The 26,571-nt window shown below is 35.7% G+C and overlaps 3 protein-coding genes and 1 long non-coding RNA gene across 6 annotated transcripts; 2 read left to right on the forward strand and 2 right to left on the reverse strand.

The window, feature by feature from the left end:
- The first annotated feature begins 279 nt into the window (after nucleotides 1-279).
- Nucleotides 280-8,322, forward strand: LOC107769836 (actin-related protein 2/3 complex subunit 2B-like). Of its 2 annotated transcripts, none has more exons than XM_016589096.2 (10): nucleotides 280-506; nucleotides 2,378-2,444; nucleotides 2,693-2,900; nucleotides 3,907-4,073; nucleotides 4,930-5,007; nucleotides 5,105-5,237; nucleotides 5,626-5,669; nucleotides 5,787-5,843; nucleotides 5,996-6,047; nucleotides 6,349-8,322. In XM_016589096.2, the coding sequence occupies exons 1-10, from the start codon at nucleotides 448-450 to the stop codon at nucleotides 6,558-6,560; spliced, it is 1,077 nt and encodes a 358-aa protein (XP_016444582.1). In that variant the 5' UTR covers nucleotides 280-447; the 3' UTR covers nucleotides 6,561-8,322. The 2 variants fall into 2 exon arrangements, with proteins under 2 accessions (XP_016444582.1, XP_016444581.1); XM_016589095.2 differs by having other exon boundaries at nucleotides 333-506; nucleotides 5,626-5,717.
- Nucleotides 513-3,900, reverse strand: LOC107769837 (uncharacterized). Of its 2 annotated transcripts, XR_012698565.1 has the most exons (4): nucleotides 3,462-3,900; nucleotides 2,719-2,945; nucleotides 1,307-1,374; nucleotides 513-819 (listed from the first exon to the last, which is right to left on the reverse strand). It is a non-coding gene; the product is annotated as an uncharacterized LOC107769837 (long non-coding RNA). The 2 variants fall into 2 exon arrangements; XR_012698564.1 differs by lacking the exon at nucleotides 513-819 and having other exon boundaries at nucleotides 1,199-1,374.
- Nucleotides 8,323-17,911: 9,589 nt separating the features above from the next.
- On the forward strand, nucleotides 17,912-19,975 carry LOC107770124 (protein PROTON GRADIENT REGULATION 5, chloroplastic). The gene is made up of 2 exons (XM_016589394.2): nucleotides 17,912-18,401; nucleotides 19,610-19,975. The coding sequence occupies exons 1-2, from the start codon at nucleotides 18,147-18,149 to the stop codon at nucleotides 19,712-19,714; spliced, it is 360 nt and encodes a 119-aa protein (XP_016444880.1). The 5' UTR covers nucleotides 17,912-18,146; the 3' UTR covers nucleotides 19,715-19,975.
- Nucleotides 19,976-22,351: 2,376 nt separating this feature from the next.
- On the reverse strand, nucleotides 22,352-25,795 carry LOC107770125 (eukaryotic translation initiation factor-like). Its single transcript, XM_016589395.2, has 5 exons — nucleotides 25,542-25,795; nucleotides 24,157-24,325; nucleotides 23,901-24,026; nucleotides 22,678-22,740; nucleotides 22,352-22,572 (listed from the first exon to the last, which is right to left on the reverse strand). The coding sequence occupies exons 1-5, from the start codon at nucleotides 25,721-25,723 to the stop codon at nucleotides 22,525-22,527; spliced, it is 588 nt and encodes a 195-aa protein (XP_016444881.2). The 5' UTR covers nucleotides 25,724-25,795; the 3' UTR covers nucleotides 22,352-22,524.
- Nucleotides 25,796-26,571: the final 776 nt, after the last annotated feature.

Raw genomic sequence — 26,571 nt, forward strand, 5'->3', positions numbered from 1 at the left:
ATGATTATTATCTGTTTCCTGTGCTTTGAAGACAAGCATAGGTAGATATGATTACACTAAAAAGGGCAACCCGGTGCACTAAGCTCCCGCGATGCGCGGGTTCCGGGGAAGGACCGGACTATAACTGTCTATTAACGCAGCCTTACCTTGCATTTCTGCAAGAAGTCGTTTTCACAGTTCGAACCCGTGGCCTCCTGATCACATGGCACAACTTTACCAGCCCGGTAGATATGATGATCACATTGGCCGAGACAAAAGGGAGGGCACCATTTGTCTTGGTAGGTAAATTGCTTCAAAAGTTGCTAAACATGATTACAAAATTTTAGAAACTTGCATTTTACTCAAACAAGTGCACTACTTCTACCACAACTCATCAGTAACAAATAACCTGTTTTACAAAACCTTCATGAAGTTCATTGCAGCTTCAGGATCATCAACACACATAGCATGGCGTGTTTTGAACGTGCATCGCCAGCATTGAAGGAGATCCTGCTCAGATTATACCGGTAAAAAGAACTAGTACTTATTATTCTTTCTGCTTCAAGTCATGTTCAAGATTTACTTCTCAGTAAACTAGACAAATATTCCTGTATAGGTTAACATAACAAAGCATTTTACTAGTTTAAAACCTATCTTGAATAAGTTAGAAGCATCACCTGTTCCAGAATGACAACCGTACTATCAGCCATTAACTTTGTAATCTCAAGACCTAGCAAATAATGCAACACTGTATTCACCAGGAGGGACATCGGTTATCATGGTGTCGGGTTTGTTTAATATTCGAGTTCAGTTCCGACTTCCATACTAGGTAATTCTAGTCTGTCAAAAACATGATAGTGAACATTACCTTTTCACTAAAAACTTCAACATCATATTATATAAAACCGAAATAAAATTCACAGAAGACGTTGGAGAACATCTCATAAGGTAAACAGGAGAATGCACAGAACATAAGGCATTATACAGATATAGCAGGAATCATTAGGCATAGTATAATTAAGTTTTGATAAATACAGGATTAGTGAACATTGCCGATGAATAGGAATTTACAAATAGTTATGATGTGGAAGAAGATAGACATTAAGTGTGCAGAAGAAGGGTTCTATTTGGCAGACAAGAGAAAGTGTTGTACAGGTAGAATTCCAATTCTAGGACTACATTTGCCTTTTGCACTATTTTCAAATGTTCCTTTCAACAGTCCAGGTAATGACAGCAATATTGAGCAAATATAAGGGCATGCCACATTTTCTGACCACGAGCTTGGTACACGAATTACCAAAGTGCTTGAAGGAGATGAGCCACCCACCATATTCTCTAAGTTTGTGCTAAGATGGTCCCGCTGCAGAAACACCATGCTGTTGTTTAGATCATAGTCTGCAACAAATTACTTGGAATATAAGGTTTTCTTCAATCGGCAAACAAGGGGGAAGTCTGATAGGGCTTTAAGAGATAGGGACTCCAACGGTAAAAGTCACTCAGTGAATAGGTGGATCACACATTTGGAGACAACGATAGGGGCAATTCCTCGCATATAACTAAGAGAGCCATTGAATGGTGACTAAAACACAAGAAATGGGGACTACGAACTAATGATAGAGACAAGAATACTTTCTGGCCAAGTCCTATTAATTGATCATAAACTATCCGTTTCACTTTATTAGGATCTGTACCATTACTTATATTCAAGAGATTTATATGAACCCTACAGAGAAAAGACACATCAATAATATTGAATAAATAGAGATGTCTGATTTGAAACCTCCTTTTCTGCAGTCAACAGTTTGACTACTACAGCAAATCTAGGTAAAGATATGCTGATTACAGATTGATGCAAAGTTAAAACAATTGATAATTCTTTCATTTTGGGGAAACTTGTGAATTACTTGAACCTCCCTCTAGTTTAGCGACAAAATGGACCTCCCACTAGTTAAGCAAACACGAAATAGACCTCCCGTCTAGTTTAGCAAAGCAAAATAGACCATGGCCTCAGTAATTGGCAAGCTAAGATTAGGGTTTTGTGGGTAAGTATTGCAGAATTTGAACTCATTAAATATTTTTGGCTCTAGAAAGGGCATACGCAGCAACACACTAGAAACAGTTCTCTGACATCATCCATTTCAAACAGCTGAGTTAACGGACTTCACTATCTAAGATCAAATATCAAAAAAGGGAGGGGATATGTGCTTCTTAAACTGGAGCTGAGGTCCATTTAGTTTTGTTAAGCTAGAATAAGTGTAAGTAATTTACCATAGATTTACTAACTGAATTTTAAGCAGTCCTCAAATGTTTTTCTTCCTGGAGTGAATCTTAAGTTCTTGAACAACAATGATGTAAAAACTAAAACTCTTGCAATGAACATGCTTCTTTTTTTTGACAGAGATGAACGGGTCATTGATATCGATCATCACCTTCATGAATTTGGGTCCATTGAATATTACATTCAGGTAAGAGCAACAAGCAACCGCAAGCAAACATTCCATATCTGGTTGACGTTCATGGCACAAAAGACAAGGGTTATCTTAAGGAAGATCCTTTGGACCGAAGAACAATTTAAGCAACTATTTTTATATGAAATAAGGACTCCAAGTTGAGAAATGCAATTTATTGCAAATTTTTGCTGATATTCAATAATTCCAAATATTTGCACTAAAGTTTCTTTAACTTTGTTTTTCTTCTTAAAATATTTAATCAGTCCTCAATGTCGGATCCTGATCGTACCTACTTATCAATATCAACGCCAATTCTGTCTCAAGCATTCCTGATCTCAACTCGGCTATCACGTTACACCATGGAGAAGGTAAAGGCAATTAGTGCTGAAGTTGTGGAGATTGTTGAGCCTCCAAAAGAAGGATATCAGCTGACTTTACGACTCAATTTTGCTAGAATGCCGTATGGTAAAGGTTAGAAATTCCTCACATCAACTCTGCTCCCCCTCTCTCTTTTTCCTGTTTTAGAGACATCTCAGAAGCAGAACGATAGATCATGCAATAAAAATTCAATGTGGCACCACAAGAAAAAAGGAGAATCATTATAGTGGTCAGCTACATCCACTTTGTTATGGTGATAAGATGATGTAACTGAGCCATCCGTAGTGGAACAAAATTGAACTTCTTTCTAGTCAAGTAGTTGGAGCTTTGTAAACCTATAATCACATCTTTCTTGCTGCTAGAACAGTTCCAGTTAAGATTAACTCTCTGTTGATTCAAGGAAATTGGACAGTGGAGGTTTACTGAGCTGTTTTAATCATATATTTTTCTCGTCAACAATAAGCTTCACAAAATGAAGAAACTTCAGCAGAAAAAAGAAAGCACGGAAGAAGGAGCTCTATGGAGTGTCATGTCTACAAAAGTTCAAAACAGGGATACTCATGTTTTAATAGTTAAGTAAAGAAATAAGATTAGAAATTAAGTTTAATGCAAATCGGAAAAAGAAAAATAGATATGGACCGAAGAAAATAATACCTGTCTTTAGATACAAATTTCTGTTGGCCATTACAGAAACCAAGCCCGTCCATTTCAAGATCTTCAAACTAAAATGAGCAGAGGCTGATTAAATGTACTGAAACCGGAAATTATTTATTGCAAAAGAGAACGTGCAGAAGATGCTTTTTACATCATTTTAACAACCTGGATCAAGTAAAGGTTCAAATAGTCCTAAAGAAAACCAGAAAATATATAGATACAAATCAAAACACACTCAGAAATGTTATTGTTGCTTCCAAGAGAGATCTGAATTATCTGCCATCTTCATTTTATGCTGTTAAAGCAATTTCTTTCTAGATATTCAAATTTAAATCACTAAACTGCTTCCCCCTTTCTGCAATGAATTAAAAATTACCTACGACTTTGATAATATTACACAGTGCAATGCTGCTCATAAGATTGTGTTGTATCATGTTCTTTTCAGAGTCGATAAAAACAATCACAGACATTGCTGCTGTGCAAGGCGTAATTCTGAGTTCTCAGCTGGAAGAAATGCTGATGAATGTGAATTCACAAGATGTGGCTCAAGGGATGTACAAACCAATCAAACTTGTGTATCACCCAAGAGAGCCGTTTTATGTCATAAAACAGGTACTCCGCATTATGAGATAACTTTGTTCAATCACAATCACTGAAGATACAACTTCAAATTTAAGGACAAGTAAATGAACACACTATGCAAATAAGTAGCTCTGCTCAATGTAAGAATAGCTAAGTTAACATTACCTTGGCAGTATGTTGATCCACATTGGGAGAACATCAGTAAAGGGATTAAAATAATTATGGAGCAGAAATAATGCTGCAACCCTTATTGAGAAACAATCAGTTCATTTACATGCAGGTAGAAATACAAAAGTATGATTCTACAAACAAAGGGAAAACAATGAAAGTCAGAACATCATATTTTCTGATACCAACAAATTTCAAGTCCATTTCAAACTTTAATATCTGCAGAATGATTTATTGTTCAAACATTAAAACCTAACGTCTTACAGTCTTGAATTGCAAACTCTATTTGCAACAAACTTAATTGCAAGTGTTATATTCAAACCTAATCTATTAGCACAAAATCAAAATTATACTGTACGGAAAGTACACACCTTTTGCCATGCCAATTCAGGAAGCTGCAAAGGAAGGACAAATTGCAGGCATTTCTCTTAAACGCATTGGAAGCATGTTGAAATCAAACTCTAAACTAGAACATATAGTACTTCCAAACTACAGCATATAGCTACAGGTTTATATGTTAAGTTCAAAATATGGCACATGAACAGCAACTATATGATTGACTTTAGTTTAAATTGCCATAATAAATTGCACTTGAATGAAGAGAAAAAATTCTACATAAAAAATAGGATGTAGAGATAAATTCCTTCCTAAAATATGAGATTTGTTAGAGAGAATACAGCCTCATGCTTCTTAATAAGTAACTCCACATTTGTGACAGCCCCAAAAAATCACGGCAGTATTCCCAATGCGTTTTAAGGAGAAAACAGATGTGATTATAGCGACAGCTTTCTTCCAGGTAACACAATTTTATAACATGTATTACTTTGCAATTTTATAGCACGTATGAGTTTTTTCTATTCGAGTATTCAGGATAATTGACAGTTTCCGAGCAGGAACTAATGGATGTTGCAAATTCAGAAGCATGTGCTAAGGCACCCCATTGCATCTGGTCCCCTATTCCACCTCCTGAGCTAAGAGGAGAAGCAATTGAAGACTTGAGCACAAACGGAGGCTTTGTTTCTTTTGGTATCGACTTAAGTCCTATTAGCACCTCACGTCTACACACAAATCACTTCTATACACAAATTACTGTTTCTTCAATATAAATGAAGCATTTGATAAAGGCAAAAAGAAAATGTTTACGTTACTTTTGGAGAAGAAAACAGAATTCAAGAACTTCCTAATACATGAATGATGATTTGAAACGGACATTTAAAAAGAGAAGGCCTACTTGTAAAACTTAGAAGATACTGGTGTTCTTGTAAATACTTTACAGCGCTTACTTGTTGCCGAATATCAATAAATGACATTTACCAATTAAAAAAAAAAAAAAAAGAACATATCTTAGCGTTTCCTTACCTTCTGTAAATCTTGGAATTGGAGTTGGCATGATATTTATCATGTGCATTCACAGATATTACTTCACGGCATATTGAAGGAAAAAGGCTAGACAAGACTGTATGGAACTTTCTGAACTTTTACGCATTTGTCAAAAATCATGTAAAGGTAAATATCCTTCTATAGTCATAACATTACACCTACTCACATCTTATGGCTATATTCTGCATCAAACAGAGCACTCGAGGATTTATACAAAGAAGAATGAGAACACGTCTGAAGAGCCTAGTTGAGGTAAACAATAGATCAACATTATTCACCAGAAGTAGCACAGTATTAGTTCATGAAGTATAAACAGTAGAACCTCTCTTACTCTCTGCACTCTGAGATGTCAATTTTGCAAAAATACGCACAGTGATGAACTACTATCTGATTGCAACTTGCAGGTCTTACAGAGAACAGGACTTCAAGATGACCAACAGATTAAAGAGGTGAAAGGTATGAATGTTTGATTTTGAGGTTAACATATATTTGAATGGAAAACTTAAAGAGAAACCTAACAACCAAATGACAGTATGACATGATTTATGATGTTTATGCAGATATAGTAGAAGAAAAGACTGACAAGAATTATGTGGATTTATCATATGTTTCATATGAAAGACCATAAATTATATTAGCTAAAAGCCACTTACCTTCTATATTTCTTTTTTTCCTTTCTTTTTTCACTGTTTTCTAATTCAGTACATTATTTTTCTTTTACTTTCTCCTCATTTTTTACCAAACAACATTTATGCAGGATACAAGCCCATGAAAAGATTGGTAAATTTCTCAAAATCCAAAATACTCAGATATAGAAGTGAGTTCACCAGTAAAGTTAAGAGGATTCGTTCGAGATTAAAAATCCATGGTTTTAGCCGTTTTCGTCAAAAATGGTTGACATTCCCCAGCTTCTCCTCCAAGACAAAATACAGAAAGCTGGAAAAAGATATTTCTCCTCAACATAATTAATAGAATCTGCTTATGGTCAGAATTTTCCTCAAAAGGAACAAAAATATCCTTGAATTGGGATAGGTGTTACACTCTAGCATGTAAAACACCTGTATTTGTCACTTTCTCAGATGTGGGCACTACATATAGATACCCGTGTACAAATATTAAAGCACAATAAACGGAGTTGTTTTATACTTCAATCACAGATTAAATCCAGATTTGCATATTAATCTAGCTGTTAAGTAAGAAAGTTTCTCTTCTATTTGATAATCAACAGTTTGAAGGTGAATATTTAGTGCAACTGTCCATAGACATTAAATCAAGTTGTTCCCTTCTTACCAAGGAAGGAAACTTACTCATAACTATTCCACTATCTATTGGGCATTACCTTTGATTTCCTTTAATATAAACATCAAATAATTGAGCAGACACCCTCCACATCCTACAGTCAGAGATTTAGTACGGATGAAAAAAGTACATAATATTTTTCTTCTTTTTTTTTCCTTTTTTCAAATCATACAAAAGTACATGAAGTAACTTGATATATGCTGTATATATGCAAGAATCCTGAAAAGAAAGATAAATTGCTCGGACTCTTGACACATTTGAAATATTTGAAGATGAGTTTTATGAACAAGTATTTTGATGAGCGATCACATTTAGGAACTGAGGCGCATGTCCTTTGGCATTGACATGAAAGGAAAAGCGAGAACTCTAATAGCAACAAAAAAGGAAAGGTAAAAAGGGAAAGAATTTTAACTTGATTTCACAAGAAACAGTGAAAAAGATTTCGATTTCGGATAACCTCAAGATAAATTACTCGGGAATGCAGAAAACATGGTTCGCTCATCACTGTTCCCTGTTTGCACTGTATGGACTCTTTGGAAAAAGGAACTCTAGATGCTTTGGAGGAAAATCTATTCCTTTTTATAGCACCAAGGCTTTCTGTTTAACTGTCTTAGCTCGTTGGTATAATTTTCACTTGAGATGATGTAAATAAACTTTTGTATTTCATAGGCTCCCCACATTTGTAAAAGGGATGGCCTTGCTTCTTTTGTAATTCACAGCAGCCCTTCGTGCAAAAATAAAGATACCTACTTTTAGCATGACGATACTTACTTTAAAGACAAGTCCGTAGTTTGACTCAAGAAGTTCTTTCATTGACTACCAGCATTTTGCCATTAATAACCAGAATGAATATAGAAATACAAAAAGACAACAATCATATATTGAATTATAGAAGCTCCTTTTCATTTAATAGTAGGAAGTGTTAGAAATGAAAATTTTCATGCTAGTAAGGTACATTAGAAAAGACATGAAGCTCAAGAGAAACAAAAGGCTACAATTTCCTACATAGGATTTAAAAAAACATCTGCAAATTCAAAACTTACAAATGCTGCTGTATCAAAGAACATCAGGAACTTCTCATTCTATCTCTAATTCAGGAAGCGGACGCATCAACACGCCCTCCGATCCAACCTGTGCTAGCAATGGTCCACTAGTATCACCACATCTCATCCTCTTACTCTTATTCAACAACGCAAACAACCCCAAGCTCAAGATCATCACCACGACAACGTGCACTATAAACAACAGATTCATCAATGCAATTCCCCTCAACTTATTCTCATCAAGATCACATTTAACATCATTCTTCCCCTTTGCTAATGCCGCCAGAAGATTCCCACACCCTTTTACACAAAACACATCAGTATATAACAACAACCCCACTTGCAAAACCCAAGTCCCTTTCAATACAAGCACAGAGGAAAACAAAAACTCCACGAAAAATGCACATGGATTTACTGCTAAACACAAACAACAACCAGCACAAACAAGTCCCAATTCTCCTAAATGTCCATACACATTACCACTAAGACCAACAAGTCCTTTCCCATTCATCAAGAATTCAACGGCAAAAGAAACACCAGCAAAACAGTAAACAAAACTATCAAGAATTGCATAAAGATCAAAACTTTCTTTAATTATGATGAGAATTAAGAGTACCCAAAAGAGGAAAATGACTAAAGATTGCTGCAAGAATGAGAATTTATAAGTTATGTTGGTGCCTGAAAAAGCTAGGAAGAGAAATACATGAGAAAATGAGGCAATGGGAAGGATGATTAGAAGAGAATATAAATCAAGATTTTTCCATTTGGGTTCTGAGAAATACCAAGTTCTTGATCTGTAGAGTGATGGGTTTTTAAGGTAATTGGAGATGCAGCAGATAAGACAGCGAATGCCTAGTGTAAAAAGGAAAAGGAATGCTGAGAAATGGGTAGCTAATGACATTTCAAAGAGAAATGTATATATATGTGTATGGGATTTGATGGGATAAAGGAGAAATATGAATAATTAAGATTGTTTCAAGGTCATCAATGGTGATGTTTTTAGCAAAAGTCAATACGTGAAGATCACCAACGCCGGCTGGTGGCAAGGGGCCAAAAGAGAAAAGAAACCTTAAAATTTGAAGAAGTGTTTATTATTAATTGATACCCTATGTTTGGAGTTCTGTTAATCTGCTCCCAGATTTGGTAAATTGTTACCCAAAGCTCACCCTGAGGGTGTTAAATAATTTTATAAGTTGATCGACCTGTCTTAAGTTAAAAAATCAACCAAAAATTATAAGTTTGTCACTCATAACTTATAAGCACATTTTAATTTAATCAAGTTTTTTACTATTTTATTCTTAATATATTAATAATTCTCAAAATAGAATCCTTACTTCCTTTCCATTCCATATTTGTAGTTCCTACTTTTCGCTATCTAACATCATCTAACCCAAACATGCTTCTTGTTATGTCGGAGGTTTCCTTTTTGTTCTTTTGCAGTTTTATAAGCAGAGAAGCTGTTAAGTGAAAACATTTAAGTGAAATTAAATATAGTAAATGCTTTCAATGACACAGTACTGTCAACACATTAGTGAAATGGATACAATGCTAATCTACTCTTTCATATAGTAAATTAGCAAGATCCTATTCTATTGCAAGCTAAAGATCTTTAGAAAAATGTCTCAAGACCGCCGACTGTAATTAAATGACAAATATATGTTTTATTCACCAAAAATTCGAACAAATTTTGTTTCTTTTTCTTGTTTTCTTTTGTTAGCAAAATTTAAAATGTGAACAAGATTGAATTTCTGGAAAAGTTTAAGGCATGATAGACAGTGGAGGAAGCAGAATTTTCACCAAGGAGATTCAAAAAATAAATAAAAATGTATACACGCAAAGGAACTAAGGAGATACAACACCTAATATATTTACATGCACCTAATATATTTACAATTAACCTAATTAACCTTATACACAGTGTAATTTTCGGCTAAGGAGATTTGGTTGAACCCCTTCCGCTTACCTAACTCCGCCCCGATGATAGATGCTCTAGCACTAAATCAAGAAATAATGAGAAGTATTTCTAAACGAATTTCATTTCGGGAATACAGCCGAATTGACAAGCAATTCAATTCTCGAAAGTCCTTAGAAGCTTCATATATCGAACCTACTACTATTATCAACGGCTGAAATTTCATTTCTCCCTGCTTACTATACTTTTCGCATGCATCAAATATGAAACAAAAAGACATTTATGACTTATACAAAGACGAACTCAAATTTCCCACCTTGAGTTAAACTATGTCCTCGTCTTCAAATGTTTTGCACCGTCCAATTGTCAACTAATTTGTATGCGAGCTGATGATTCCAAGTTTCTTGATTGTTTAAGACTTCGTGTACAATTTAGAACCATAAAAAAGTTCGATAACTAGTTTAACCTCATGAAAATACAGTTAAAAATTGTGTCAAATTGACTGCTGAGAGACTCTAGCAAAGCAATTGAGACAGTTTGTGATACTTAAAAATCATATAGAAGGGCGTTTAGCTATGACTTTTAGTTTTGTACGCTGCATTTTTCTAAATTTTCCGCACAATCATATTAAGTTTACCTATAATTACGGATAACTCTTCGTAACAAATCTTATAACCTGAAAATGCATTCACAATTGGCTAAGTTGGTTTAATAATTGGTTTCCTACATGGGAGATTTGTGATCGATTCCCCTTATCACCAGCCTCCTCAGTCAAAGCTCGCACCGGACTTGCTAGTGTGATTTACTTCTCATGTGTGGTTTGCGAGTGTATAGGATAATCCTAGACCAACTAGAATCTTGGTTAAAGTTATCTATTTGTTGTGGGTTTAGGTTCCCTGTAGTATACGAACTTGTATTATATTGCTCTCTGTATGTCTATAGACTTAGGAGTCTTATACATCATGGAACTCCATATATATATATTCTTGTTGTAACCACACATGATAAGGAGTGAATGAAAGAACTCTTTGCGGTATTGGAGCCTTAACTGGTTTAATCAACCCAAGGCAATTTTTTTTAAGTAACAGAGAACGAAGACATTATGGATATGGGAATGATATCAACTCTTTGTCGACCTCTACTACACCAACCATAGACGCTCAATTTCCCACATCTCCTTTTATGCCCTCACCAAATATTGCGCATCAACTACCGGTAAAACTCACGTCACCAAACTTCTTGTTGTGGAAGACACAGTTTATGCCAATGGTGTGTGGTTGTGGTCTCAACCATCATATTGATGGTAGCGAGCCAATTCCGACACAGTTTCTTGATCAGAATATGCTAAATCTGGCTTACAAAGTATGGGTACGAGAAGACCAACTTGTGCTAAGTTGGATTGTTGCATCAGTTTCTGAAAATATTCGGCCTCAATTAGTTGGAGCAGAGACTGCTCGTGCAGCTTGGGATAAACTTGTTGTTGCATATGCTTCAGGATCGAAGCCACTAATTCGTGAACTCAAGATGCAGTTGCATACCTTGCGTCATGACAATGCAAGTATTGAGGCCTATGTACAAAATGCCAAAGGAATCGCGGATAGATTAGCTGCATTACAACATCTGATTCACAATGATGATTTCGTTGAATTTGTTCTTGCTGGACTAGGCCCTGCCTATCGGCCCTTCACCAGGTCACTAGTTTCCCATCAAGAAGACATTATGTTTGATGCATTATATGGCATTCTCCTTAATGAAGAAAGACAGTTAAAAATAGATGAGACCATTAATGTTATTGCACCCACCTCTCAGTTCACTCAGAGTTCTATTTCTACCACTCGAGGGCGTGGTAGAGGATTAGGAGGGCGTGGTCACGGACGCTCCCCCATCTAAGGGTTCACACAGAATAACCAAAATCGTAACTTTCAGGCATCTAACCAATCTACTAAAGCAAATCAACAATCTTCTGACTACTCCGGACTTATCTGCCATAATTGTGAAGGAAAAGGTCATATTGCACGTGTATGTCCTTCACCACGAGCTAATAGTATCAGCGTGGTGTCTAGCCGACCCACTTCTAATCTTGCCAGTTCTCCCAATCCACCTATACAAAGCTGGTTAATGGATAATGGCATCACGCATCATCTCACAGCAGACCTTGATAATCTAGGCATTCACTCTGAGTATCAAGGCCCCGAATAAGTGACATTAGGTAATGGTTCCAAATTGCCTGTATCTCATGTTGGTAAAAGTTTTGTTCTTGTTTCCAATCAAAAGTTCAATCTTGATAATATTTTACATGTTCCTTCTGCTACTCACAATTTATTATCAATCAGCTCCTTTGCTAAATCTAATCAAGTGTCTGTTGAATTTTTTTCCTAACTATTTTTTGATTAAGGATTTGACAACGAGAAAAATCCGACACAAGAATCGAGTAGTGGCGACTTATATTCTCTTCCAGTGCTGCACTCTTCATCACCTGCTTCCTATGCAGCTTCTCTTGGCGTTTGGCATGCTCGTCTAGATCATGCATCATACCCTACAGTTCATCATGCTTTACCATCCAATGTGCTTGCATCATCATCAAATGAATATCCTAGTTTATGTTCTACATGTGATGTTAGTAAGAGTCATAAACTTCCTTTTAAAGAGTCTAGCTTCAAGGACACAGGGCCTTTAGATTTAGTTTGTTCAGATGTTTGGGGCGCAGCTCCAGTAGCTTCGAAGGATGGTTATCGCTATTATGTCATTTTGTTTTATCATTTCAGCAAATATACATGAATTTATTTTCTTCGATTTAAATCTGAAGTACTTTTAGTTTTTATTCAATTTTGTACTATTATTGAAAAAAAATTTGGTCGCCCTATTAAATGCTTTCAAGCAGACTGGGGAGGAGAGTTTTGAGCCTTAACAAATTATTTGAGAGATAATGGAATTGTGCAACGTTCTTCGTGCCCCTATACCCCTGAACAAAATGGTTGTGCCGAGAGAAAACACAGACACATTGTTGAAACTGGGCGTTCCCTTCTACATCATTGTAAGGCCCCGTAGAATGCAAAAGAAAATAATGTTTCGTGGCGCCGAATTGGTTTTACGTGTTGAGGATTATAGAAGCTCGTCGCGGCTAGGACTTTTTGGGTTGAACAATGCACCGGAAAGTTAAAAAAAAATACGGAAAAGCGTGTTTATGCGGTCCATTATGCGACCGCATAATCACTCTACGGGCCGTATAATGGCCGCAGAAGTGAGCAGGAGAGGGCCATTCTGGAATCAGCTATGCGGTTGATTATGCGACCGCATAACTGTTATGCAGTGCATTATGCGACCGCATAACAGTTATGCGGACCGCATAGTGACCCCATATACAGACAGATTTTTGATCATTTTTGTCAGCGATTATGCGACTAATATGCGGTCCACATATCCATTATACGGTCGCATATGCGACTGCAGAACCGTTCCGGAGCTTCATTTCTGGGTTTTTAAAACCCAACCCTATTTCGTTAAATACACTCTTTGGGCCATTTTTGAGCTATAATCTGATATTTTAGAGTGAGAGGGAGTGCCCTAGAGTGAGAAGGAGTTCTTCAATAATTGTTCTTCAATTCTTGCCCAAGTTTTGGAAGATTAAGAAGGGAAACTCACTAGGTCTTCATCCTAGAGGTAAGATTCTACACCCTAACCCTCACTTTCGAATTTGGTGTAGAAATGGATAATTAGCAAGATAATTTCTGGGCATGAGGGTTGTTTATTTTGCATGCATGTGTTATCAAAGGGTGTAGGAAGATTGTTGAGCTAAAAATGGTAAAGATTGGGTTGTGGGATGATGGAATCCTCCATAAAAGGGCCTTGAACCTTAATTCACACTTAGTGTTTGATAAAATGCTCAAATGAGCTAGAACCATGAGCATCTCCCTAATTTTGGTTCAATTTGTTATATTTCTACAATAGATTGAAGTTGCTAAGAATTCCGGAATATTTAGAGTGTAAGGAAGCTCAAGTGAGGTATGTTGGCTAAACTCTTCTTTAAGAATTAGAATTCCCAATATCCTTGTAAGTTCTGAGATGTTGATTATAAATGGAGTATTCCGATAAGTTTTGTGATGAAGATATATGTTCAATTCGTGTTTCAAATGCTCTTATCATATTGCATTATAAATTGAGGGCGTGTCCCAAACTATGGATTATGTATCCACATGTTATAATTTCTAGTCGTGATTTATGTGGAAGTTATTATGCCAAGTTGTGTAGAGATTGTGATTGTGATACACCTCCACCCGCATACATTGGGGTGAGGCAGCATGACCGCTTTGTGTGGGAATTATGGTATAGATATTGTGATTGTGATACACCTCCACCTGCATATATATTGGGGTGAGGCGGCATGACCGCTTTGTGTAGGGATTATGGTATTGTGGGACTGCACCTCCACCCGCTTACATTAGGGGTGAGGCAGTACGACCGCTTTGTGTATAGTTTTGGTATTGTTGTGGCACCACCACCCGCATACATTGGGGTGAGGCGGCATAGCCGCTTTGTGTTGATATTGGTATCGTTGATGCATTTCCACCTGCATACATTGGGGTGAGGCGGCATAGCCGCTTTGTATAGGTTCTTGATACTGTGGTTATACATCCACCCGCATACATTGGGGTGAGGCAGCAGGGCCACTTGATTAGAGTTGTGGTATTGTACGTACACTTCCACCTGCATACATTGGGTGAGGCGGCAGGGCCGCTTTGTGTGAAGATGGTTACATAGGATCTCATCTTAAATCCTATAAATGTTATTGATAGCTTTTAATACGCTTGCTATGGTTTAAACGGTTATCTATGTTATTCTATTGCTGCACTGGTTCATCATATTCATCTCCTATTTATGAATTCTTAAATTAGTGTTTAGTTTTCATACTAGTACTATTCGACGGTACTAACGTCCCTTTTGCCGGGGGCGCTGTATCTTTAAATGGATGCAGGTGGTTCCACAGCAGGAGATATTGATCAGTGATAGCAGTACACCTTCTTCCCAGCTGACTTGGTGAGCCCCACTTCATCCCGGGGTCATGTATCTTTTGTTCTTTGTATATTCTGTTTGAGGTATAGCCGGGGCCTTGTTACCGGCATTATCATTGTACTCATCTTTATCTATAGAGGCTCCGTAGACATAGTGTAGGTTGTGTATTGGTGTTGGGGAAGACAAAATATGTTATGTTGTGGTTGTATTACTTGTCCATTGAGACTTTAAAATGATGAAGCTATTGGAAATGAATTTGTATTGTAGACGTGAACACCATTTTGTCTAATCAATAAAAATATGTATTATCTCCATTTGTGGATGAGTTTGGGTAGAATGAAATCTAACAGGCTTGCTCGGTCGGGTTCAGTTGAGCACTGGTCGCTCCTCGATTTTGGGGCGTGACAATCATGCCAATGTTCCTTATCAATTTTGGACAAATGCATTTGAGACGACAGTCTATACTATTAACAGATTACCCACTCCCCGGTTGAACAATAAATCCCCATTTTGTGTATTGTTTAATATGAATCCTGGTTATTCTTTGTTGCGCATCTTTGGTTGCTTATGCTTTTCTTGGCTTCGCCCTTACACAAAGGACAAACTTTCACCCTAGATCTCATCCGTGTATATTTTTGGGATACAGTAAATTACATAAAGGATATAAATGCTTTGATATGGCTTCTTCCAAATTCTATGTTTCTCGTCACGTCATTTTTGATGAGTCTATTTTTTCTTTTGCTTCACAGGATGTTGTGGTGCCCAACTCCTCTACTAAAACCACTATTGATCCATTGATTATTAATCTACCTTACCAACAAACCACACCAAGCACTACCTCACCATCAGAGAATCAGAGTTATCCCAACTCCTCACCTTCGACTTCTTCCATAAGGCCAGCATCACTGCCATCAACAAGTGTGGCTCATGGACATACCGATAATGATATTTCCTCTTCTCCATCGAGCATACTGATTTGTGATGACTTATCTACAAACAATATGGTTGAAACATCATCTTTACCATCTAGATCCGGGAACTCCACTAATCAATCTACTCGCAGAATGGTCACACGAGCGCAGACGGGCTCATTGAAACCAAAAAGACCTTTCTCTTTGTTAGGAACTAGCTCAATCTCACTTGAGCCCTCTTGTTATTCATATGCTGCTAAGGATGCCAATTGGCGTTGAGCTATGACTGAAGAATATAATGCTCTTATTCAAAACGGTACTTGGCAACTAGTATCTCCTTCACCATCCCGAAATGTGATTGGTTGCAAGTGGGTTTACAAAACAAAATTAAAAGCAGATGGATCTTTGGATCGCTATAAAGCAATGCTTAAGGGATACCACCAACGTCTGGGAGTAAATATTGTTGATACATTTAGCCCAGTTATCAAACCAATGACTATTTGGTTATTGCTTTCATTAGTTGTGTCTCATCAATGGCATATCACCAAGCTAGATGTCTCAAATGCATTTCTTCATGGTCATCTCGATGAGGTAGTATATATGTCTCAGCCCTCGGGTTTTGTTGATCCCACTCGACCAGACCATGTATATCTTCTCAAACGCCTTTATGGCCTGAAACAAGTTCCCCGAATGTGGAATAAATGCCTCACTGTGCCTTACTTTCACTAGGATTTTTGGGATCCAAAACTGATAGTTCATTGTTTTTTAAGTGTGCTGGTGAAAGAAAATTTTTCTGTCTAATCTATGATGATGATATCTTAGTAATGGGCTTTGACTCTACTCTTGTACAGTCTCTCGTTACGCAACTATAGAATAAGTTTGCGGTTCGTGACTTGGGAAAACTCTCATACTTTTTGGGCATAGAGACGCATTGGACGAGTGTTGGTTGCATTTGCAACAAGGGAAATTTGTTGGTGATCTCTTGAAACGTGTTCAGATGGATTCCTGTAGCAACATTTTCACTCCAGCTTCTCCTTCAACCAAACTTTCTTCCACTGAAGGTAGTCAATTCAATGATCCCACCTTGTATCGGAGTGTTGTAGGTGCATTGCAATAGTTGACCTTTACCCGGCCTGATATAGCATACGATGTTAACAAGGTTTCTCAGTCCATGCATTGCCCTATGGATATTCACTGGACTGCTTTCAAACGTATTCTACGATACATTAAGGAAACTCCATCTCATGGCTTGTTTTTTGCTAAAGGCACATCCACCTTGTTGCATGAGTACACTGATTCAGACTGGGGAAGTGATGTAAATGATCAAAAATCTACTACTGGGTTTGCTATCTTTTTGGGATCTAATCTCATTTCATGGGCATCACGTAAGCAACGAGCAGTGTCACGCTCTAGTACTGAGGCAGAGTATAGAGCTCTTGCGACTGCCACTTCAGAAATTATTTGGATTGAGCATCTTCTTTGTGAGATTGACTGTTTTCCTTCTTATATTCCTACTCTATGGTGTGATAATTTAAGTGCTACGTATTTGACAGCTAATCCCGTCTTTCATACTCGGACAAAGTATATGAAAATTGATTTTTATTTTGTTCGCGAGCGAGTTCGAGCAAAGTCCTTATATGTTCAATATGTAAGCTCCCATGACCGGTGCGCACTCGAAGGATAGCGACTGCGTATTTCGTGAGAATTTTCACAAAAAAATTACTCTTCTACACTTAAAATAAATAATTAAAACTTTTGCTCGGCAATTCTAAACTTTAAATTAGGTGGTTCACAAAATTCATCAATAATAACATTTAAATAGAAATATAGAATAAAATAGTTCAAGCTCCAAAATTGTGACTCATAATTTGTGATCATTAAAAGACTTTAAACAATCAATGAATCACACGGCTACAATTTCACGTTATGGATGATCAAGAATGAATGGTGGTGGACCCCATATGGAAGCAAAATAACCACTAACAGAGAAGATACAGATCTCCAAACAGATGGGATGAAGAAAAAATATGGGGACCATAAAAACAAGAAAAATCTTACTCCTATTATTCAAAGTAAAATAAAATACGTGTAGTTGGGAAAAAATCAAAGTCCAATACAAAAATCAAAGCCAGCCAGTTTAATTGTGTGGTTCTCAACATTCCATTTTCCTTTTCCTTTTCCTTTCCTTCACTACCACTCAATAAAAACCAAAGGCTACCAAGTTTACAACAACCCCTTCTTCTTCATAAACCACAAAAAAATCTTTTATAACCCAACAATTTCTAAAACTCAACCACACACCAACAAAGAATTCCCCTCCATTATCACTTCAATATTGAAGATTTTAGTAGCTTGTAGTTGAAAGTTGTAAGTATTTTCAATGGCAACTACAACAACTTCAATTTCAGCTACTACTACTTTTTCTTCATCTATTGGTGGTGAAGATTATGCCTTACTTGCTAGGAAAGTGCCAATGAACGTACGTATGGGGAAGCCAGTGAGATCAAGGCCAATGATGGGGAATGTTAATGAAGGGAAAGGACTATTTGCTCCTATTGTTGTTGTCACTAGAAATATTGTTGGCAAGAAACGTTTCAACCAGCTTAGGGGCAAAGCTATTGCTTTACACTCTCAGGTAATGATCTTCTATAACAGCAGACTCCTTGTTTTCCATCCAGTCAGCTTGCACATATCTCGATTTGTCTATTTGGAATATATGTTACTCTCGCGATACTGATATCGCGCGAGTAACACTCATTTCATTGGCCGGTAGGGCACACTTTTCGATGCATTAGCCGACTGCTTTTAGTTTATACTCCTAGTCCTACCTTTTTTTTCTCCCTATTTATTTTTTAATGTTTTTATAGTTGTGGAATTTTGGTCAAACTATTTTTTTTGCATTAAGTTTTCGTAGATTTCTTATCCATACTGAATGGTCTATCAAAGTGCCCTGTTGGAGATCAAGTAAAATATCACAGCTGTTCGCTCAAAATTGATGAAATATATTTTTTATTAGTTGATGCTCAAATTGAGCACTAAGTCTACAAATTTGACCATTTGGAAAGGTGTTTGGATTTTAGATTTAGAAGCTTTAAATCCTTAAGATTATAAATGACATTTATATGAGTATAAAATATGGACTCAATAAACTACGATTTAAGTTTGTAATTCCAATTCAAATTTGATTATATATATTCAGAATGCGAATGATTCGTGCCAACTGGATTTGAAGTACGTCGGGTTTTTTACACCATAGAGGTTTTGGTTCTAAGTTCTAATTCTATTGTTCTAAGCAAAATAGAGTAATGCTTTTCAATGTTGACTTTGACTAGCTGTCCTTGTAGTTTCATTTACTTGATAAATTCATTTTTTTAAAAGTAAAACTTGAAATTGAAGATTTACATGAAAAATACTACGAAATGTTAACAAAAATCAGACATTATTTGAAAGATTTTGTCAAAGACAATTTATTGGATACTTCTTCTTAGCTGAATGTGGTGTTGAATCACCAAAAGAATAGTCTAATGGTTAAGAGGTCAGAATGCAAATGATAGTGTCATAAGTTTGAAGATATTTATACACACACCCTCAAACGATCTCTATAATAATTTCGTTTGTTCCGATATTTTTTTGGTTGCTATAGTGAAGTGTTGTTATAGAGTATATATATTATAACGGAACATAAAAATCGGTCCCGAAAGAAATTTTACTTTTATAGTGAATGAATGTTATATAGAAATATTGTTACAGAGAGGTGTGAGTGACTGACTATATAAGAGAGGTACATTTTTCTACTAAGTCTAATACTAAAAGAGAATTATGTTTATTGTATTTGTTTTTCAGGTAATCACAGAGTTCTGCAAATCAATAGGAGCAGATCAGAAGCAAAGGCAAGGATTGATCCGACTAGCAAAGAAGAATGGTGAAAGACTTGGATTTCTTGCTTGATATCAGCTTTATATATTATAATATGGTGTCCCATACCATTGACATGGGAAATGTTATTATGATCAAATAGCTTAGCTATAGCTTTTGTGTACTTGAAACAACTCAATGTTGATACAACTTAGTTATCTGTACTATTCAAACATATGCATTGTAGTCTACTAGGCATGCCTTCTTGTTTTTAACACTTGGATTGTATCCATATTCATTATATTAACCCTTTTAAGGAAATAACAAAGTACAAGAGAAATTATCGAAAAGAAAGGCAGGTCTTCAGGAAAAGTAATGGTGATAAGGGGTGTGTTTGATACGAAAGAAAATATTTTCTTGAAAAATAAGTGATTTTTCTAATTTAGTTTTCGGTGTTTGGTTAGGTAGCAGAAATATTATCGAAAAATTTATAATTTAGGCACACTATATTAGTTGAAATGGGTAAGGGGCGGGGAGGATGGTAGGTTAGGGTCTAAGGGCCGGAGTGGCGGTGGCAATGTTGGGGAAGGGTAGGTGGAGTTGGGGTGGGAGAGTGGGGGTAGGAAATGGGTGGGTAAAGTTGATAAAGAGTTTTTGAAAATATTTTACCTCCTTTTCGTATGGAAGTCATTTTCCTCAGGAGGAACATATTTTTCAAAATATTTAAGTCAACCAAACATGGGAAACGACTTGTGTTCGGGGAGACATGGAATTTCTATCTCTCCGTTTAATGTCAAGTGGAGGTTCAAAATACACGTATCAAACTACATTTAATATTCGGTGTTAATTCGAACATAAATTCTTCAAGTTTTTTAAAATGACATTTCCATATTCAAAAACCTTACATGGAATACTACTAGTCATATTTGTAAATCATTCAAGATATTAAAAAGAAATTTGAAAAAAAAGTAAAAAAAAAAAAAAAAAAATTCTTTGATCCTCCAAATAATGTGTCATAGATGATGGAACAATTGGAGCACACCATTTTGCGTCATTGATAATTCCTCTCGCACAAGGCAACTCACGCAAGGCTGGCTTTGAGGGAGAAATCCTAGTTGATGGGTGCAAACTAGTGGTGGCAAAATGAATAAAAAAATAGTTATTTATCCATATTATTCATTAAAAATGGATTGGATAATAAATTATTTTTAAAATTGGACAAATATGAATAAGATTCATATTATCCAATTAAAAAATAAATAATCTGTAATAATCAATGGATAACCAAAGAGTTTAACTTTTACATCAAATTGGGAATTTCTCAAGTTTGGGAGACTATAAATTCTTTCAAAAGTGATGATATTCAAGAAGTCATGGATAATATGAATATTTATAGTATTCGCCATTAATCAATTTTCTATCAGTATTAAATATAGATTGAATCGGATAATTTATCCATTTTTACATTATCCGTTTTCAACCTAACCCGACCGTTTGCCATCCCTAGTGCAAACTAAGAGCCAATGAATATTTGGAAGAGAGTGTATCATTAAAGACGTCAAAGTAACGAACAGATGTTGGACTAAAAAGAGTATTCTTTCTTAAATTCTCATACGGATGCAAAACGATAGGACTCTATGTGAGAGCACGAAACGTTTGAGTTGTGACTATTGCATCGTAAGAAGAAGTGCTACATATTTTGGTACTAATTTAGGGCCCGTTTGGATTGGCTTAAAAAAGTGGCTTTTAAGTTAAGTGCTTAAAAGTACTTTATAAGTGCAGGAACTTGTTTTATAAATAAGCAGTTACGTGTTTGGATAAAAGTGCTAAAACTTAAAACAAGCTGATGAAGTGTTTGGTAAACAAGTGCTAGTAAGCACTTTTTCTTGTTAAAATGACTGAAATATCCTTAAAGTTGTTAACATTATAAAGAAGATGATGACTATAATATTATATTTTTCGTTCATACCTTCAAATTCAGGATAACACGTAAATTCATTGAATGATTTGATTTTAGAATATAGTTACACCAATTAAAAAAAAGGAAGGATTTAACGATCAAAAAAATTAAATGTTATGGAACCAAAAAAAAGAAGCCAAAAGAACAATATTTACAAAATAATAGAATGTATCAAACATTATTTAAAAAATTATTGTTTGCTTCAAGTTAAGAACTTCAAAAAATTGACAAATATTGGAGAATGGAGAAAAAAAAAATATGTTGTAAGGTTTTTACTTGGGGGTAATTTCAAAATTAAAAAAAAAATAAAGGATAAGAATGTAATATCCTTGATCAAAGCAATATGGCTTTTAAACCGATTTAGAAAAAATTGGGTTTTCCAACTTATTGGTTTTGACTTTTTTTAAACAGATTTTAACTTTTTTTAAGCCCATTTTTTGATTGCCAAACACTTCCACAAGTTAAAAACTGCTTAAAAGCTGGTTTGCCCAGCAAACCAGCTTTTAAGCCCATCCAAACATGCTCTTAGCACTTTAGCTAATGATAGCCTCACTCGAGCAGTTTATTGCTACTATCATTTTCCTTAGATGATTTTCAACCTCTTAGACGGTGAGCTCTATCTAAATTTCTTCTTTTCATTACAATAAGCTACATATCAAATTAGTTATCACTCAACTAAACCTTTTTGACAGAAGAGAAGTCCCTTGGCTTTGGGGAATGAAAAATGCAGAACTCGCATCACTAAATTAAGACATGAGGCACACTTTAGACAAGTAACAAAGAAGCAAACAAAATCTTTAACACAATACATCCAAAGATACATATCAAGTACGAATAAATTTCAAGAAAATCAAAATTTGCAGCAGACAAGCGCAAACTAATGCTAATCGTACAATTTTCAGTAAACTTAGGGACCGGTGTCAATCCCACACAATAAGGGAATTCACACAGTATATCGACTCTTAACTGACCTTTCCTTTTTAGAGTCATCCTGCAACAACCAAAAGAAAGGTTGATTAAGAAAGAAAAAAATTAACAGGAGGAAAGATAAAAGACACTTGATTTTGCAATAATGGTAAGGGGCAACAGAAGTTACATGGAAACTATAGGATATTTTTTCAGCATCGATGATCTCCTTCCACTTCCTACCAATGCTCATCTGCAGCATAAAACCAACCAGTCATATATCATTGCAAAACCATGGAGCATCAAGTGTAGCAACATGCCAGAAAACAAAAGTTAAGAGTGAAGATTGTTGATATCCAGACAGGTTACATGGTCAAAAGCAGGAAATATACGCAGTCAGACAACAATAAACAAAAAAGGGAACCTAGTGGAGAAATGTAATCGAATTTAAATTGAAACCTTGTGTATTGCAATACTGTAAGATGAACATGTCTAATATAAGCTTTTAGTATAATCTGGAACAGTGCTTACAGAATGAAATACAAAAACTTATGTCAAACTCCAAGCTGCATGTTCAGAGGGGAAAAGATACATTTTCCAGCATCTTTTTTTTTGGAATACAATGGGTGATGCGGGCACAATGAAGGAGGTGTTGCATAGTTGGGCCTTCAGGAGGAGGAACAGAAGATTGAGGGCATGTGATGTCGCCCCATCAGCCATTATGTGGGTTATATGGAAAGAAAGGAACATGAGAGCATTTGAAGGGGTTGATAATGATTTAGTAAAATTGCAAAACAATCTCTTGTCTAGTTTCTTTTTGATGTACCCATGAGGTACCTATGTGTATTTCTTTCATGGAGAACCGTATTCTGTTGTAGGTTCTCCACTTTTTGGTATAGGCTTGTATACGGGGTCTCCCCATCACTAATAAAATTATTTACTTTATCAAGAAAACTGAACAAATGCCAGAGAAAAGCTATACCATTACAATAAATAAAAACGTCATAGCTGCCAATTATGGTTAGAGAATAAGTGAAAGGAAATATCAAGGATTCCCTGCCAAGAAAAATAATAATTTCAGCCACTGATTAGCTAGGGTATGTGATGGTTTTAATTGATATTTAAATTATATATTGAATAACAGATCTAGTGCTCCATCCATGGGTCACAATGGGGAAGGGCATTCTTTTCTTGTTCTCAAAATTCGGTGCTCAAATAAAGCTGCTCTCCTTTTTCAGCGTTTACAAAAAAATTGGAGATGGGACAGATCATCATTAAGAAAAAGATAATATTCTGGTATATCCTTTTTTTAATAATATTTCATATCAGATTTAGGATATAGGGGAAAAAATAACACAGTTTTTAGTTCAGAATTTCAGATACTATTTGACACCACGAGAATTCCAAACTAACCTGAGCTGCTTCATTGGAGGCAGTCCTAGTCCACAAGGAAAGTTTATCCTGACTCCGACGAACACTGGCAACCACTCCACATATCTCTTCTGATTCATCAAATTGCTCACCCACCAATGCCATCAGCTGCCCAAAAGAAATCCATCCAGCAAACAATATGTGAGCATCTTTAGCAAGAAATTAATCAACATAATGCTTTCATGACATCCTGCCTACTGAACAGAAACCAACAGAAGCAAAGGGAAGACTTTATTACAGTTTCAAGCCACATAGTCTCAAGATTAGCCTTTCTGCTGCTCGTAACAGTCCACTTGCCACCACTAGCACACTCAGGATCTTCCCATTTGGGCTCAATCCCAGCTTTGAACAAATGAAAGTCCGCATTAGCAGTCAACTTGCTGGGCTTGAATATCTGATCATATAAACTGAAAAGAGAAAGATCTAACACTTCAATTGACATTTAAAAGCAGCTTCTATCCAACTATTATACTTTACAACAACAAACCCAGTATAATCCCACATAGTGGAACTATTACACTTTCTAAACAGTAATATCTCATTAATGAATTAAAATAAAGCCACACAACATCCAAACTATGGATAAATTGCAGCAGTAAATTCATTACATAATTATATTAGTGGAGGTTGAAGAAAACACTAAATTGATATCTAAAAAGTTAGTTTTATAGAGAACATATCACAAGCTTTGGATTGTTAAATAATTCAAATTCTTGGTTTTTTTTAAATGATGCGGTATCCAGCTTCCGCCGGGTACCTGCAAATGGGAACTAGTATTCTTTTCACTGCCGCTGTAATTTGAACCCGAGACCTCAAGGTTCTTCTCCCACTTCATTCACCACTAGCTACACCCATTGGTTGCAGTTAGATTCTTGAAAATTGCAAAAGATGCATAGAACAATATTCTTAAAGAAACTTTTCCATAATAATACTCAATAATTAGTGTAATGGTGAAAAATTCCTGAAGTCCCAAAACAGAGAGTCATATAAGCAGGAAGTAGAAAGTATAATTTTCAATATGTTTTCCAGCACAAAGAAGGTCCAAGATATATGTTCTCTTTTTGTGAAGGTAACATATTCATATACTCTTACATCAACATAGAACCTTGCAGCATGAAAGCATCTTAACTAATTAAGAATGGAAGATTGTGCTTTTTGTCCCTTAAACATTGACATATTCTAGTTATAGTCCTTGTGCTATCTGCTTATGCATACTTAACCTTGAATTAATTAAAATGTGCACTTTTGATCCTTCTATTTGTGAATCTACACAACTTTAATGAATTGTTAACTTTCAATATCATTTAAGTACCCCTATGTTATGTTAAATTTGTACTAGCACTTCTTATTTTAGGGTAATATAGTTCTAAAACTAATCTAAATGTAACATATTTCCTATGTAAAGGGACCAAAAACACACATTTTAATGAATTCAAGGTTAAATAGGCTTACTTGAATGCTACAAGGAACAAAATCCGAATTTATCAATAACTGATGATCAAAAGTGCTATTATCCCAATTAATAAAACAATTGACAAAATTTCATTAAAGATCTAAATTAGGGCAAATAAATATAACCAGAAGAATCTAGAAGTGATCTCGTGTTTTGTATTTTTTGTATACCTCCAGAATTCCTCAACAGTTTCGAAAGTATAGGCTTTTCGAAGAGCACTTGCCCAAACAGCGCCTTGCTTCGGCTTATCGAACCAGAATGTCCATCTCCTCTCTAGCTTATGCGGCTGCTTCTCCACCGTATCCGGCGCCGGCAGAACCTCCGTCGCCTCTATCGGTGCTTCAGTGGCCATTGATTTTTGCCTCAAAAAATCCTCTCCCTTTTGTGTCGATTGAGGCGTAATGGAATTGTTGGGAAGAAAATCAGGTTATGGAGCTGGAATTTTATTTATACTGGCCCAGTTGATTGCTATTATTGGGCCTCATCTTGCAATGTTCAGGTCCATATATGATGACAGACTGGGCCGGTAATCCTACCTCGGGTATTTGTTGTAAGGTATTTTTTCATACCTATAATTCAATTTATTTACCAAAGTTCTCTAAAGTATCAAAATTTACACGCTATAATGTATTTTCTTTATTATTTATATACAATCTATTATTAGCACTTTAAATCAGGAGATTTAGTTATACATTTTTTCTTTTTCTCTGCTCTCCTCTCTCCATCTTCTATTGTGTCCATCCTTCTTTTGCTTTCATCTATCCTTTTTCTTCTTCTACCATCATCTCTCATCTCCTCTCTCCTTCACCTTCTAACGAAATAGCTTAGTTTTCTCCATATCCATAGCAGCAATAGCGAGACAGAGGTAATTGAGAGTATTGAAATTGGCAATGATCTTCGTAAACAGCAAATTTGATAACAACTTGCTAATTTTATATAAATTTGGTATAATTGAATTTTTGGTTAAAAAACATGTCTAATCTACATCTATATCTATCTATGTATACTATATTAAAAGCACAAACACCCTTAGCAAAATATCGGTCACCTTTTTTATCCTTTTAAAATATAGTTCACACTAGACAAAAAAGTCATTTAATTATTTTCCTAAAATTGAGTTGCTTAAAATCAACTAAAATTATGGCTATTAAATCTTTCCTTATTTGGACAATGTAGGAACTCCTAATATTTAGAAACTTA

The sequence above is a fragment of the Nicotiana tabacum genome, chromosome 14 (assembly GCF_000715075.1).
Source record: "Nicotiana tabacum cultivar K326 chromosome 14, ASM71507v2, whole genome shotgun sequence".
Lineage (NCBI taxonomy): Eukaryota > Viridiplantae > Streptophyta > Magnoliopsida > Solanales > Solanaceae > Nicotiana > Nicotiana tabacum.

Excerpts from the sequence above, each read along its gene's own strand:
- LOC107770124 (XM_016589394.2), top strand. The coding sequence starts at position 18,147 with ATGGCAACTACAACAACTTCAATTTCAGCTACTACTACTTTTTCTTCA. Across the intron at positions 18,402-19,609 it reads CTATTGCTTTACACTCTCAG|GTAATCACAGAGTTCTGCAA; the intron begins GTAATGATCTTC and ends TTTGTTTTTCAG.
- LOC107770125 (XM_016589395.2), bottom strand. The coding sequence starts at position 25,723 with ATGGCCACTGAAGCACCGATAGAGGCGACGGAGGTTCTGCCGGCGCCG. Across the intron at positions 24,326-25,541 it reads ACTGTTGAGGAATTCTGGAG|TTTATATGATCAGATATTCA; the intron begins GTATACAAAAAA and ends TTCTCTTTTCAG. Across the intron at positions 22,573-22,677 it reads AAATATCCTATAGTTTCCAT|GATGACTCTAAAAAGGAAAG; the intron begins GTAACTTCTGTT and ends TGGTTGTTGCAG.
- LOC107769836 (XM_016589095.2), top strand. The coding sequence starts at position 448 with ATGGCGTGTTTTGAACGTGCATCGCCAGCATTGAAGGAGATCCTGCTC. Across the intron at positions 2,901-3,906 it reads TAGAATGCCGTATGGTAAAG|AGTCGATAAAAACAATCACA; the intron begins GTTAGAAATTCC and ends TGTTCTTTTCAG. Across the intron at positions 5,844-5,995 it reads GTCTGAAGAGCCTAGTTGAG|GTCTTACAGAGAACAGGACT; the intron begins GTAAACAATAGA and ends TGCAACTTGCAG.